At 31.8% G+C, this 16103-nt stretch overlaps 1 protein-coding gene across 1 annotated transcript in view; it reads left to right on the top strand.

Annotated features, from left to right (window-relative positions):
- Positions 1–16103, top strand: part of ash1 (histone-lysine N-methyltransferase ash1) — a 136254-nt gene that overhangs the window by 38324 nt on the left and 81827 nt on the right. Inside the window, exons 6-9 of the mRNA XM_085824991.1 lie at positions 4047–4095; positions 4754–4862; positions 7672–7826; positions 15001–15199. Of these exons, the coding sequence (XP_085681117.1) occupies positions 4047–4095; positions 4754–4862; positions 7672–7826; positions 15001–15199 (512 nt within the window). The remainder of the gene's footprint in view (positions 1–4046; positions 4096–4753; positions 4863–7671; positions 7827–15000; positions 15200–16103) is intronic.

The following is a 16103-nucleotide window of genomic DNA, read 5'->3' as shown; positions in this document are numbered from 1 at the left end:
AATATTGAGAAATGTTTGGCCTTTATTTTTAAAAATAGATCAAGTATTTTCAAATAAGGTGAATGTTGAAAAGAAGCGGTAATGTAAAACAAATAGAAGAAAGAACAGGATATGCATAGAAAATAAGAGCCAAAGCCTCGAGGGCTATCTGTCTAAGGGGAGGGATGCCTTCGTGGAGGACCTTCTAAGGGAAACTGGCTCATATACATGTTACACATGGGGAAAACCAAAAAAACACCCATGCAGCCAGCCTGTTCGCAGGATTCGTACCTCGTACCGAACTACCATTGTTCAGTGACTTTACCGCTCGGCCGCTGGTGGGCCCAGGTGATTAAAAAGGGTTTTACACTTCAGTTTTCCCATAGAATGTTTGTTTTGTATTTTATTTTACAGAAGTTTGAATCTAAATTTTTTTTGTTGCAAACCGTAGGTAAGGAAAAACATTATCTATATAAAATAATAGCAGTCCTACAAGCATAATGCATAAATATTCTTGATAAAACCTAACTGAAGGAAGATGAATCTAATCATAATCAGTTCTACACAATTTATTTTAAAATTCATTATCATTTGCATTTTTTGAGTGCAAACATAATTTTTTTTCTTTTCATATTTCAAAACTTCAACCATTTACACCCTTTAAAAATAATTGCATATTATTATACTGAAAAATAAAATTTAAGAATGTAGTGAATTCTGGGAAATAATCTTTATTCAGTAGATCCAAAACAAAATTATGACTATAAATATTTATAAAACGTTATGTTTCTGTATTAGGTAACTACACAGAAAGTAATACTGATCGAAAATGTTTAGTAAAACTAAGCATTACCTCTATATAACTATAATATTTTGAAACAAATATTTTCAGTTTTCCAAGTGCACATACAAAACTCATGTTCCATAAAGCCCATCAAGAGCGTTGGTCCATCAGCGGACGATTAATAAAGTCTCTGAACACTGGTAATTTGCCCCAGGATTCATGTCCTGCCGAACAAGCTCAATGCGTAAGCTGTTTCTTTGTTTTCCCCATGTGCAACGTGTATACGAACCAATTCCCTCAGAAATTCGTCCATGAAGTCATCCCTACCCTTAGGGACTAGTGTCTCTGTTTAATTCTTTAATTCTTTCTATAAATAGTGAGAGAAAGAATTAAAGGTATAGAAACTAATAAAACCACAAGAATCAATCCATCAAAATCCGATTTTTTTCATTAATGCGCTTATAATTTTTTTAACATGAGTAACTAAGAGCAACTAACATAACTAAGACCATCTGTTTATTTGCTCTTAGTCCAACTTCCCCCCCCCAAAAAAATAAGTAGTGGAATAGTAAAATATTCTGATATTTTCTTAGATTTTAAAGAAACAATATCATTATGGCACAATTAATAAACTCTTGGCTTTCTTTACTTATTGCTGTACACAAAAGCAGAAAATTGCATGACAAAAACTTAGGCGTCTGTGATTATGATTAGCAAGTAAACAAGTTTTTTACTTCATGTTCAGTTAATTAGTTCTGTCATTATATCAAGTAAATTGTGAAATTATATATATATCCACAGTTTAAAATAAATTCTGGATGAATAATACCCAAAGCTGGAAAAAAAATTTCTAAGTTCCCAAGATAGTTTACTTTTTACTTTATTAAAAAAATAAATAAAAAATCATAGTGTTTCAGTGAGAAAATATTCCTTCTACCCCAAGCAAGCAATCATATATAAGAGGTAAATTAATTAATTAAAGTGAAGGGTGTTAGAAACAGAAAAATATTTTTATATTATAGCCGTATGCATACAGATTGTACATACAAATTTAAATAAATATATGTATATTGTTGCGAAATGTACAGGCACTGTGAGATAGCTACCCTGCAAAGCAGTTTTAGGGTTGCCATAAAATGGCAAGGGAAGACAGGGTTGCCACATTTGGTGATAAAATTGGCAATATGCCATGGACAGATGGAGAACCTTCTGAAACGAATTCTTACCGTTTTCGCCCAGAATGTTCTCGAACACAAGCCGAAAGCTATATAAAAACTGCTGGTGCGCAGTCAGTCAGTGTGTGTGCCTCGTGTAGAGTGCGAAAGAGTTAGTATCAAGTTGGTGTCTCTCATCTAGTTAGTCTGTGCGAAGACTATGGAGTTGACAGCCGGGCAGCGAGTGCCGAGTGGGTCGTCGAGTGCACCAAAGGAGTCTCTTAGTGTATCACAGTTAGTGCATTGTCGAGACAGCGTGTTGAGTTCTGGGAATGACTGAACTGAAGAGTCGGGAGCTGTGCTCTGTGTGTCGTCGAGTGCATCACGAATTGTAGCGTGGAGAGTCTCTAGAGTACGTGGAGTTTTGAGAACGACTGAGCAGAGTCGTGAGCTGTACTCTAGTGCTTTGCAGTGAAGCTGTCTCCACCATGATAGCTTGATAACCTGAAAGCTGTGTCGCTGAATGTGTCAGCGTGTTTATAACAGTTCGACGACTGTAAAAATGATTTTGGAGCTATCTGATTAATATTGGTAAATAAAGTGTGTTTTGATACTTCATCAAGTGTCGTCGTTATTCACTCCAAATCTACAAACCCCGTATGAACGTGAAGGAAGAAAATAACGTAACAACTGGTGTCAGAAAAGAAAAATGCAGCAATATATATATATATATATATATGCATACATACATGCATACATACAAATGCAGAATTTATGAACAGGGGAAAAAAAAATAAACATTTATAATTCTTTTTAACGTCTTGGTTTGCAGTTTTCCACAAAATTTTAATTTGGTACCATAATTCCTGACTAAAGCGAACAATTACTGTTAGAAGTTGGATCATTTTTGAAATGCTTCCTTCTTGAAAACTACCAAAGGGCAAAGTTTTGATAGTGATTGATACTTTTATAGCTGACAGTAATCAGTTCACGTGATCATTATCTGCAGGTGTGGGAGGGGGGTTAAAAAAAAACTACTTAACGCTTTTGATGCATTCAGTGAAAGAAATGTTCCACAGTTTTCAAAAGCTTTGTTGACAAAGCTGCTGATGCTTTAGGAAACAATATCTTATCTTTCTCAAAACCTCCAGAGCGTTAAAATTTCTTTTCGTAAGAAAAATGTCAATGAATGAAACAATGAATTTTTTATAGGTACTTTCTAGGAATTGAAAGCTGTATAAGATCAATGAGAATTTATTACATATGTTAATTTCAAATGTAGAATTAAGTTCCAAATAATTTTAAAATCATTTGAAGGGAATTTATATTTTGTGTGGGTTATGCTGCATGAACAAAAAGGTGAAATTATGCTCAATAATAAAAACTGGTAAAAGTTTAAAAGATGAAAGCATGAGAACCTGAAATGAAATGCTTGAGAAAATCTGTATAATTCAGTTATTTAAGGATTATGTTTAAAAGAACATTGGTTGAGGTTTTTTTTAACTGTTATTTTTAAAACATGTTTTACTACAGTAATCTTTAATGATGTACCGATTGTAAAGATTTGACAGTATTAATATAGTATACTGCTTTAAAATAGGAAAATAAATATAAATTATTAAGACTTCATAAGGGAAAATAATTTCATTAATTCTTTAAATAACATATTCAATTTTTAATTCCAGTAAATTTAAATTGCTTCCAGTTTTACAAAATAAAAGCCCTTAAAAACAAACAAAAAAGCTCTGAATACAATTAAAAGGACTATTTTATCAGTTTTTTAACCATATGCATTATGAATATTGCACAGCATGACCAAATATTAATCATCACTTTAAATAATGGATCTCTGTCATGCGGCTTAGATAACATAAAAATATTTGCAGTATGGTACTTTGTATATTGTGTAGAATCTTTAGCCCCCCCCCACAATATGATTAAATTGTATGAGTGTTAATACCATCTGCAAAGATTGACGATGTTCTCTTGGTAATTTACAGTGTGATGATTGTAGATACTATCTCAAAAGCTGTATATCTCATACTGTTCAATACCAATTTGATTACTGTATTTTCATATATATTGCAGTTTCATGTACAGTTATTACATTCTTTTAAATGTATTTTCAGCTTGTTTATAATGATGAACTGACGAATAATTATAAGAAAATAAAGACAAGTAAGTGCTCTTTATTTTATTTTTGTTGCATGATTCTGATTTTCATAAGGGAAACAACATAAAATAATAACAAAAAAATATATAAAATAAAATAAAAATAAAAATCAGAGTAATTTACTTAAAAATTATGCATTTTAACCACATTTTAACTTATGTAGCAAATAAAGTAATATCTCAGGAAAACTGGTCAAGATTCTATCAGGTGATTTAATAAGATGCCAGCTTGAAAAAAAAAAAAAGTTTTCTTAACATATATTAAAAAAATTCAAAATAATTATACTAGTAGAAAACTGTATCTGTAGGAAACATTTTGAAATGAGTTGTGATGGTGAGCCATAAAGGCTAGTATCTATGATTCTGTTGGACATTTGCTGCCACTCAGATATGATTTTGAAACTTGTCACAGCATTGGGAGATTGTTATTGATTCTCATCAAGAATCTATAGTTAATTAAATTAGTGTCTTATTTTTTTTATTTCCTCAACACATACTTAAAAACATGTTACATATAGGATGACATGATATTAAGTAGAAGTTTGATACTTTCTAAGTTGATAATATTGAGACTTCTTTATGGAGAGATAAAAGTTGAAAAAAATTAATTAGTTTTGCAGTTTTTTTAGTATACATTTCTGAAATATTTTCATTAAAATTTTAGATGTTTATGTGGATATCAAACCTGATTCTAAAAATGATGATCAGCCATGCAATTGTGTTCCTCCAAAAGACTCCAGAAGACGAGGTTGTGGAGCGGAATGCCTAAATAGGTATTTATTGTGTTTTACATTAAAGGAACTGTGATAGAATAATGATTCGTGTCATCTTGGGTCAGGACAAAATCTTTTGCTTAATATTAATATTTACTATGTTCAGTGAGAGTTTTGGACATCTTTTATTTGCCATGGGTGGTGGAAATCTACTGCATAAGGGTGGAAAGCATATCTATGCTTGGAATGAATCTTTTTTTGATACTTAAGGCGTTTTCCTGTCCTTGGTAACATGAATCATACTGTAACTGGTAATCAAATTTTAGTGCTGATTGAAAATTTTTGAAACTTTACAAAGTATTTACCAAACAAAGTATAGACATAAATAAAGATGATAAAAATTATGTATAAAAGTATAATGTTTATTAATTTGCTCAGTATTAAATGTAAATTATAAATGTTTGTGTACATATTGTAAATGATTTAAAACTATTATTGACATCTAGTTAGTTATTTTTTAGATGGCAGCACTAAAATTGGTTGTCATTTTAATCGTTTTCTTTCTCATGCCATGGTATTGTACATTCACATATAAAAATAGTGTTTTAGTGGAACGTTTAAGAAATAACTAACTAACTAAAAGCAATGACTGCATGATTAGCGAATTTAATAACAAAATATGCGTTTTCTCAGTTTATAGTTTAAAATTTGTATTAGTACATTAGAAAACAATCAGTTCAAAACTTGGCAATAATGACCTTTCTCATGTTTTGTAAAATTTTCATTTTTTTAACCTTCAAATTAGGCATTTTAAAAATGTTATTTCTGTGCTAGTTTAGGATACAAACATTAATTGCAAGAACTACTAGAGATAAATAAAATATAAAGAATAAATGAAATATGATACCAATTTCTATTTGTTAAAAATCTGCAGAAACTCAGATTTTGAACTTTTTTTTTTTAAGAAAAAAAAAGTAGTTTTTCCTTTTTTGTATCTGCATTTTTCTTTTTTAACATTCTGTTAGCAAAACAGAATTTGCAATTTTATTGGAGCATTATGGAAATATAGTTTAGATATTTTTTGCATTTAAAAAAAATCGGTACTTCATAGATATTATTGTTATTATTATTATTTTTTTAAATGGCCATCCATTTTATTTAGTAGCCATTATCCTTGTGCCACTACAAGGCCATTTCATTATGGAGGTTCCTAATAGGTGACCACTATTGCCTCCTATGATGGGACAGACAGTTACAGCCATGCCTTCTAGAAGATTTGAACCTGCATCCATTGCTATGGCAGTCAATCACTAACCACTGTATCGGCTGGGTGGCTTATAAATATTATTACTCAGTAACAATTAGCAGAAATGATAGAAATATCTGGTTGTAACGAAAGTTTTCTGCCAAAAAACAGTAGCAGTACCTTTAGTGCGGGTAGTAATCACCACCAAAATCTATGATTTTCTGCCAACGTTTTGGTAGTTTTTCAAAGCCTTCAGCCTAGAAACTTGGTGGTTGCAAGTCCAAAAACAAGATAACCCCCATTTCAGACGTCCTGTGCAGAATGGAAGATAGCACCAGGAAGATGTAGCTGCAGGTGTGAGAAAAGGTAAAGTCTGTAGGAGCGATGTCAGGGCTATATGGTGGATTCATTTTTCATCACCAGTGACTATAATGAAAAAAGCCCTTTTGTTTATGCCTGGCAAGCAGTGTTTAGTGTGTAAAAAAATAGTGTTCAATGTTTCTCAGCTTCAGTTCATACGAAACCCAATTTCCTTGCTTTTGATTCATTCCCATTGATTTTAAATGATGTGAAAATGTTTGTTGAGTCATTCCTAATATAAATGCAAGTGTTTGGCATGAGTCTTTATCCAATAATACTTCCAATTCTGTATCTTCGTACACTTTCATTCTTCTGTTATGTACTTTGTCCTCAACGTCAAATTCACCATTCTTAAACTTTTGAAATCACTCACGGCATCTTTTCTCACTTAAAAGCAGGCCCACCTTATGCTTCTGCAAGAAATCGATGTGCAGATTTCTTCAAATTAAAAAAGTAAGTCAAAAGTTCCCACAGATGATGCTCATTTGGCTCAAAACTCAACATTTTCACATGAAAAAAATTATGATGCTGATACAAAATTATTAATTTTTCAAGGTTTTGTTGTTAGCAGATGTCCAACCTTATGATAGGATGTTTTACATCAAATAATTTTAACCTTAACTTACTGATGGTACCATTTTTTTTTGTCAAATGGTTGAGACTTATTTGCACTCTCAGTGATAATAATAAGAACTGCCTCTGTTGCTTTTAAATAAGTTAGTCTGTTAATCATCAACAGACAGATTAAATATAAATACCTTATATTTTGCAGAGTGGCAACAAATGAAAAGTGAAACAATGCAGTATTGTGTTTCAAGACTAATATCCCTTTTGGATTAATAAGTGGCAAATTTATTAGTAATACAAATGAAAAGTATTTGCAGCCATTTTCGTCAGTGTTCTAGATGTGTACAGTTGGTATTTTTTAATGGTTAATGTGAAATATTTCAGTATTATATATTAAAAGATAGATATTTAGTTTAATTCCCACGTTGAAGAATTTATTGTGAGTAAATATCAAAGTTTTATTAAAAGCCATATTTAGATATGAAGTTTAGTGCAATACGTTCAAAAAAAATTTTTATTAATGCTTTATCATTTAGGAACTTCAAATTCTGTACTGTTTTATATTATAATGGCTTATTTTGTGATAGTAATAATCTGCTTGATTAATTTTGCTTTGAGTTATAAAAAATATTATAATTATTATAAATCCTTCACCATATATTAGTCTTTTATTGATACATTAATTCATTATTGCAGGATGATGTATGTAGAATGCACACCTCAGCTATGCCCATGCAAAGATCAATGTTCTAATCAAAGAATTTTTAAACATGAGTGGAGTCCTGGACTTGAGCGTTTCATGACTAAAGACCGTGGTTGGGGAATAAGGACTACTGAGTTTATTCGATGTGGTATGTAATAGTTTTTAAATGTAGATTCTGAAACTTTTATAGGTTTCATTTTTTACCATCATACAAATGATATCTGGGCATTTTAGCTTATTGTTTGCCAGTTGAATATTAGCATTATAATAAACAAGGGTGATTGTGGTCTGGATATGGCCAGAATTCTGGATTTTTTACTTTCTCAAATCTGGAATTTCTGGGTTTGTGAAATGTTCATTCATCATCTTTTTTAAATTTTATTTTAGATAAAATATGTCATTCAGATATTACATAAATTGAAAACTCGTAGACTATGTAAAAGTATATCACCAGAAAGTTGTATTGACAGAATGGTTGTTATTTAGACAGTTGTATTGTACAGAAGCAACTCTTATTAAGATAAAATGGAAAACAAATCCCCAGCATTTATTTACTTTTAACTAGTTACTTTTAACTCGCTTCCGTGTATTCATTGTTGAAAGTGTATTTAATGATATGGTTGCCATATCATATATTGCCATTATGATAGAACACCCTTCAACTCTGATAGCCTATTTGTGGGGCGAGGAGGAATAAATGTCTAGTTGCACATTTTTTGTAACTGCAAAAAATAGTATTGAAGTTAAATATTAGTAAAAGTAGGCAAAAGCTAAATAAAGTAAATTGTGATGCATTTTTTAATATAAATTATGACAATATTTGAAATTTCTGTCTGATATTCTTTCTTTCATGTGTCGTAAATTGCTGTAATTATAAATTGTGTTGTATATTGATGACAAAACTTTTTCACCACCATTAGCTTTATTTTTCATTATCCTTCAGTTGAGCTTAATAAAGTTAATGCCAAAGTTTCTTTGTTACTCATTTTATAAGCTTAGCTTTACAGAACTTCAAGTTTATTAGAATGTTCTTATATAACTCTAAAGTGTGTGAATATTTAAGTAATCAAGAAACACCATTTCCAAAGGCTATCATCGCAAATTTTCACTCCACATTAGGATAAGGGGGGGATCAGTGGATAAAAGGAGAAAAATTTTTGTAGCCATATGTGGACCAGTAATGATTTTAGTGATTCTTTGGCCATTTTTGCAATTTAAAAAAATATTTAAGATTTAAAGCTTAAGGAGGATATTATATAACAGAAAATGGTACTCTTTTGTTGAAGCAGCCACAACATATGCTTTGGTGCGGCACTTAACATTAATTAGCAAAAATTAAAAAAACACTGTGCCAACCTTCAAAAAAGGAAAACCTACAATGTGAATAGGAGGTAACATTTATTTACTTATGTGGTAGCCATTATTCATCAAATGTTATTGTAATAGAATCAATTATTTACCCATGTACTATGAAGTGCTGGCTTATAAATTCACCTAAATATGAGTTAAAAAATTCAAATGTAATTAATATGAATTGAACTGAAATGTAATAAATAGAAATCCATTTAGTTGCACTTCAAATTCATTTGATTTTCTGTGTATTTGCATCAGAGGTTGGATCTACCAAGTTGTATCTGTGGTGATTATGGTCCAGATATAGTCAAAATTACATACTTTTTACTTTCTCAAGTCTGGAATTTCAGGATTCATGAAATATAGATGCATAATCTTTCTCTTATTCATGTTTAGAACAATGATATTGTTGTGTTGTGTGGATTTGGAGTGATTGATGACAACACTTGATGAAGAATCAGAACATAATTTATTTGTCAGTATTACACAGGAGAGTTCCAAAGACACGTTTACAGCCATCAGAAAAGTGCGATAAACATGCTGAAACAGTCGGCAACACAGCCTTCAGGCTATAACGGAGAGGAAAGCTTTACGTTGGAGCACTAAAGTACAGCTTCTGACTCAGTCGATTGCTCTCGAGCTAATCTCTGAACTCAAGACACTATTACCGAACTCAACATATTGTAGATTCTTTCAAAATAAACTGCTACTCCATGTACAGGTGGGGTATTTATAGCTTTTGATCTGCCTTTGGAGAACATTATCAGAAAAACTGGTAAGAATTCATTCTAGAATGTTCTCGCTCTGTGTATGGCATGTCGCCAGTTTTGTTGCTAAATCTAGCAACCCTTGCCACTTTCTGGCAACCCTAACCCTGCTTTGAGGGGAATCTAGCTTACCGCTGCAGCTGGGCATTCCTAACAATATCATTCGGACATTGTAAAAATTTAAATTTTTAGTTTATATAAAGTTCAAAGACTGAATGAAGTTCAGTGAGAGGTCAAACTTCTTATATGAGCAAACTGAGTTTACTAAGAAATTTTTCTTGTACAGAAAAATTATTTTTTTGTTTTTGTTATACAGAAAATTGGGGGGGGGGACCAACAACAACAAAGTTAAAAGAAGATAGAAAACAGAAATATCCAATGTTAAAAAAATTGATTAAATCTGTTGTAACTTTCTTTAACTTCTTAACCCATTCCAAGAGTTCATTTATTTATATGCATAATATTAAAAAAAGAGTGCAGAACATCCTTGACACATCCCTAATAGCTTAGATGCATACAATCCTTGACACATCCCTAATAGCTTAGATGCATACGGGCTGTGAAATATTATTTATTCTCATTACGCAAAAGTACGTATGCAACTTTTGGGTCAGATCTTATTCCCATTGAGCATGTATGAAACATGATTGGGCGACAAATCCATCATTTACAACTAGCTTAGACCATTGCTGATTTGACTTACCTAGTGCAAAAGGCAAGCAACTGCATGCATGCTTGCATTCAACATCGTAACGACAACAGCAGCCATTTCATGTTTGAAATGGTTCTAATAAAAAAGTGATATGTTTATTATTATGTAAATTTGTATTATATTTAAACAACATAAATAAGAAAAGTTGAAGTCCAAATGCAGTTAACATGAGATCTCTGTGTAACTTTATCAACCCGTTTAGGTCAACAAGAGGGCTCATATCAGTGGTGTCATGGTCAGTCTTTGCCATGAGCCTTTTATGACAGTTTAAATCTGCCAGTTTGTAGTTGAACTAATATTCTTCTGAAACCATTAAATTCATGATCCTGAAGTCCTGTATTAACTTTTAAAGCAGCATATAAAATGCAGTTCTTACATGTAGCTTTTACTGTATAAATTTACTCTTAATAATTTCATTCATGATACTGTAACTGTTAAAGGAACAACCTTCACGAAAGTTATCTTTTTTCTTTCTCTTGTTTTTCAAGGCAATTTTTTTTCTAGCTTGCCTGGCATCTTAAAAAAGAAAAGGGGGGGGGGAGCTAGATGGAGCATGATAGCAGAGATAATTGGGTATATTATTCACATAAAAATATTACACTAAGTCATGAGGACCAACAGCCCCACCAGTGGCTAAGCAGTAAAGTCGCTGAATACTCATAGTTCAGTCTAAGGTTCGAATCCCGCAAGCGGGCTGGCTGCATGCCATTTTTGTGTTTTTACCCTCCTGTGTAATGTGTATATGAGCCAATTTCTCTTGAAAGTAATTCACAAAGGTATTCCTTCCCTTAGATTCCTTCCCTCAAGTCTTTGTGTGTAACGTGTATATGAGCCAATTTCTCTTGAAAGTAATTCACAAAGGCATTCCTTCTCTCAAGTCTTTGTTGTAATCACATAAACCAAACCAAAATATAAGGACCAACTGCATTAATTCAAAGCTATATAATTTTAAGATGAGCAGTTACCTATACATATGCAGTAGATAAGTAATCGTTGTCATGACTTTTATTTTGATAAATTCTCATTTATTAACCATTTCAAGTCATAAAATCATTATCTCATTTCATTTGATTTTGTTATGTAACAGATAGTAATGTTGCAGCATGTCTGACAAAGTTCTATATTGAATCTAAGTGCCACATCTAAATTTCTACCATATGGTTCAGTTGTATTCCTATTTAAATCAGCATTTAACGTAGTTTAAAAAGGAATTTATTAGACTACCAACACAAATTATTCTAGTCTAGAATCTATTTATCATATGATCAACAACATTCAAGATACATCAAACAATTAAAAAACAAGTTCCAAAGTTCACACTGGTGCCACGTAGCATTCTCTAAACTTCTACCAATTTTTACATTGCTATTCAGAGGCAGAGAAAAGTGTCTATTCAAACTGGAACATCCTGTCACTTTTTGGAGGATTCTGTGACATCATTTGGGAATGGAAGTGAACTGATATTGGAGACAGCTGGAAGAAATATTCCATCTGATATTCTGACGTCTATGACTTATAATAGTCCATACGGACGAGGAAAGGTCTCTTCAATGCGAGCTAGTGTCCACTTCATGGGAGTCTTGTTTTTATCTTTTAGCAAAACTAATTCTGCTACTTTGAATTTGCATATCAATTGATTTCATTTTGAATTGGTCTGCAAATGGTGTAAATATTCCTCCCTCTAGAAATTAGCTCTTAAGGTTTCTGAATTAAGGTCCACCTAGAAAGCAAGGACAAAGAATCTAGGTGTCGACAAAAGTGGAGCTCCTGCTAGGAAATGACCTGAAGTCAAAAGCTGAAGATCTGTTGGAACAGCAGAAATAGCTGATAGAGGTTGAGAGTTCAAGCAAGTTCTATTTGTGTAATTAATGTGTAAAGCTCTTCGAAGCTTAAAATTGTTGTCTTTGCAAGTCAAATTTCTCTTCATTGATTTTATATTAACTTCCCACAATCTGCCAAAATAAGAAGAAGGAGGAATAAAATATACATTATGCCTTCTTTTTACATACATTGAGCTACCTAACCTGTACAGAAAATAAATCTCAAATAGAGTCTGTAGGCAGAGGATACTTTAAGAAATAAAAGATCAGACTTTAAACATTTAGGGGAACAAAATTTCACATTATTGTCTGAAATTTTAAGCGATCAAGCAGTGGATCACTGTACAACTTTTTGTTTGGCTACGAAGCTTTCATGAAGGATGTGTCAGGCGTACATGTTGATCAAAAATTAGGAAGACAAAAAATATCTATAGATTAAAAGAAGTGTAATGCTGGCATCAGAGCTGGGGCAACCAGTGCAGATGCAGCGGGCAGTAACTTAAGGGTGAACAATCTTAGATATGCCAGACAGCAAAATGCCTTTAACCTTGTGCGAGGTAGAAAGAAAGAAGGTCATCAAACAAGAAATCGAAAAATACGAGAAAATATTATAAGCTAAAGAGATTTTACCAATATCAGTGTGCTGATTTTGGCAGAAACTTTGGAGAAGAGAGTTGCTTGTGTTCTGTTGATCCATCATTGCTTGAAGCAATATTACTGATATGAAGATTTGATAATTAAGATGAAAGATCTCCATCTGGAATAATTACGAATTTGATAATTGGGAATTAAATATTTCGATTAAAATTTAAATTGTTGTCAAGCCAGTGATTTTTCCTGTCAGCCATTAATTCTTTTCATGACTCCAAATATTTCAGCCATTGGTGAAATAAATTATGATCTCTGCCTAGGATTACCAAGAAATTATTATGAAAGATAGAGTTTCATTTGGAAAACGGTTTCATTAAGCATATTATTGTAAATACTTGCAAAATATGTGAAACAATTACATAAAAAGGCTTGACTTGCTTAGTGATGCAAAATTACTTTCAAAGGAGTTCTACAGAAAATTGAGATAAGTCTCCTAACCAAGTAAGAGGCTGAAGATTCATTCCACCAAAAATTAAATCTTCATAAAATTCTTCCACAGATTGAAAATAGCTCTATATGGATCGCAAGGTGGAACAGGTTTCTTCAGCAGTTATGCCATTCAAGGACTGAATAAAAATAGTACCCTACAAAGAATAACAAATCTTCCAGGTGGATCGCAACTGTTGTGAACATTGGGATCATACAGGAATGTAAGCAGATACAGCCTAATGTAAAATTAACTTGAGAGAAAAAATATTACGGAGAACAATTAAATATAAATGTAACCCTGAGTTTTAGATAAACTTCGTATTAGTGTATTTCAATGACCATTGCCTGTTCAAAAAGTAATATAAGCAGAATGGTAATTACCAGAAACGGAATTATTTGTAATTTTATGTATTTGTTGCTGTAACTATAAGCGAGCACTGGACTGTTTGAAATTCTTCAAATTTTTGCATACATAATATCAGAAATTAAATTCGTGATTAATAAAGAAACGTGGCACTGCATGATTTCAAATTCCATTTATGTTAAAAAAATTATTCAAAACAAATTACATTTCAGATGGCAAATGATCACAAATAACTCGCGAGCCACAGTTAAGGTGTCAGAGAGTGGCAGTTTGCCCATGTCTGTTATATATAGTTGAATAAACTGAATCATATTATAAAGTGAATTTAAATCAGTTTTGAATTCTTTTAAAATGACACCACCTCACAATGTGAAAGCGCTCAGGAAACTCGCAGTTTTTTAAATTTTAAGGTTGGCTGCCAGCTGTGTTTATATGTTCAGTACAAAGTCCGTAATCCGGACTCATCGGGACTTCGGCGATTCCAGATTAAGGGTTTTTCCAGATTATAGATTATCAATTTAAATTTGGTAGGATGGCATGCAGAAATTATACATTTAAAAATATGAAACCATAATTTATGAAATAAAGAGCAATTATGATCTAAAGGGTATCAAAATTTACACAAAAAAAAGCTTAATATTTATTTGTTTACTTTATTAAACATTTCTTACAATGTAAGTTGTTTAAGTTCCTCCGTTTTTTTGTGCTAAACACGCATGCGTAAACATTAAATGCGCATATGTAACATTAAACGCGTATGCATAACATTAAATGCGTATGTGTAAACGCATTACAAAAAATAAAAGTTTGTGGCTTTGAGGTCCGGATTATAGATCATTCTGGATAATGGACGTTCAGATTACAGACTTTGTACTGTAGGAATATATTCTATTAGATAAAGAAAATGTTAAATTGCTGATTGGAGGGTGGAATCTGGTGAGTCAAATGTGATGAACTCTGTATAGCTGATGTGAAAATGTAAGAAATGTTGATGTTTATCATTCAACAATTTTTTTTTTTTAATACATGTTTTTAAACTTCTGTAAAATTTTAAATAAGAAGGGTGGACTTGATGTTTAATTTTATAAAGATGTTCTATAAGGATTGTACAATGATATTACATTTTTGTTATGTTTTACTGCTTTATATTTATTTTAAAAATGCATTTCATGAAATTATTCATGTTAGAAGGCATGACATTGAATTGCTTTTTATTCTCTCTGTAGGTGAATTCATATTAGAATATGTGGGAGAAGTAGTAAGTGATACAGAATTCCGTCATAGAATGGCAGAGCGATATCGAAATGATCAACATCATTATTGTTTGAGCTTAGATTCTGGAACAGTTATTGATGGTTATCGCTTGGCTGGCGAAGGACGTTTTGTAAACCATTCTTGTGAACCAAACTGTGAAATGCAAAAATGGTAACTATGTTTTTCAGGAAAATTGCAATTTACTTCACATTTATTTTAAAGTACCTTGAATAAAGTTTGTGTACTGAATTTTTTAAATAAGTATTTTTAGTAGTATCTTGTAGATTCTAACCTCATGTCTTGCAGAGTATAGAAATATGCTAATAAGTTAATAAGAGCAGTTTAATGTGTCTAAAAGAATTTCTGAAGCAAGTTAAACATGTAATTTTATGAAACCACTGATGACTTTTTTGGGAGTAGATTTAGATTTTTTTTTTTTTTACTTCGTTGTATGAAGTAAAGAAAGTATTGTGATCATGAAACATTTTGTATATCATATTTCAATGAAAATATCCATTTTAACCATTCTTGATTGCATTTGAGTGATGATTTTGTGTGATGTCTGTACGTAGGGACAGAGTAAAGGATTCTTTTTCCCAAAACGAATTTTTAAAATGGATTCAGAAGTTTTCTGCGCAACATCTGTATGTACGTACATAATGTATGTATCTTGCAAAACTCAAAAATGAATAGCCTTAGAACATTGAAATTTTGTACATGGGACTGCTATAACATGTAGTTGTGCACCTTCCATTTTAGTTACAATCAGCCGCACCAAAAGTATATACCCACTGTCCTACCAGCCTTGGCGAGCTCAAGGTTTTTATTCTTGTATGTTGGTAAATTGTGCATGTTTTGCTTAAAAAAAGTGATTGAATTATGTTGTTTTTATGTTCTGGTTAAGGTTTTTATGCCTTTAATTAAACTGCATGCAATAGTTGTAGAATTATGAACATTTTAGATAATAAATTGTTCATAATTCTACAACTATTGCATGCAGTTGCTACTAAGCCTAATGTAGCCAAAAGTCGCCAGCGTTTGTTTACATTTGAAACTCTTTAATAGAATAGTGAAT

The sequence above is a fragment of the Stegodyphus dumicola genome, chromosome 10, assembly GCF_044657685.1.
Source record: "Stegodyphus dumicola isolate Sdum_Otavi_A_Nest chromosome 10, ASM4465768v1".
Classification (NCBI taxonomy): Eukaryota; Metazoa; Arthropoda; class Arachnida; order Araneae; family Eresidae; genus Stegodyphus; species Stegodyphus dumicola.
This window is presented reverse-complemented; position numbering and strand designations above follow the sequence as displayed.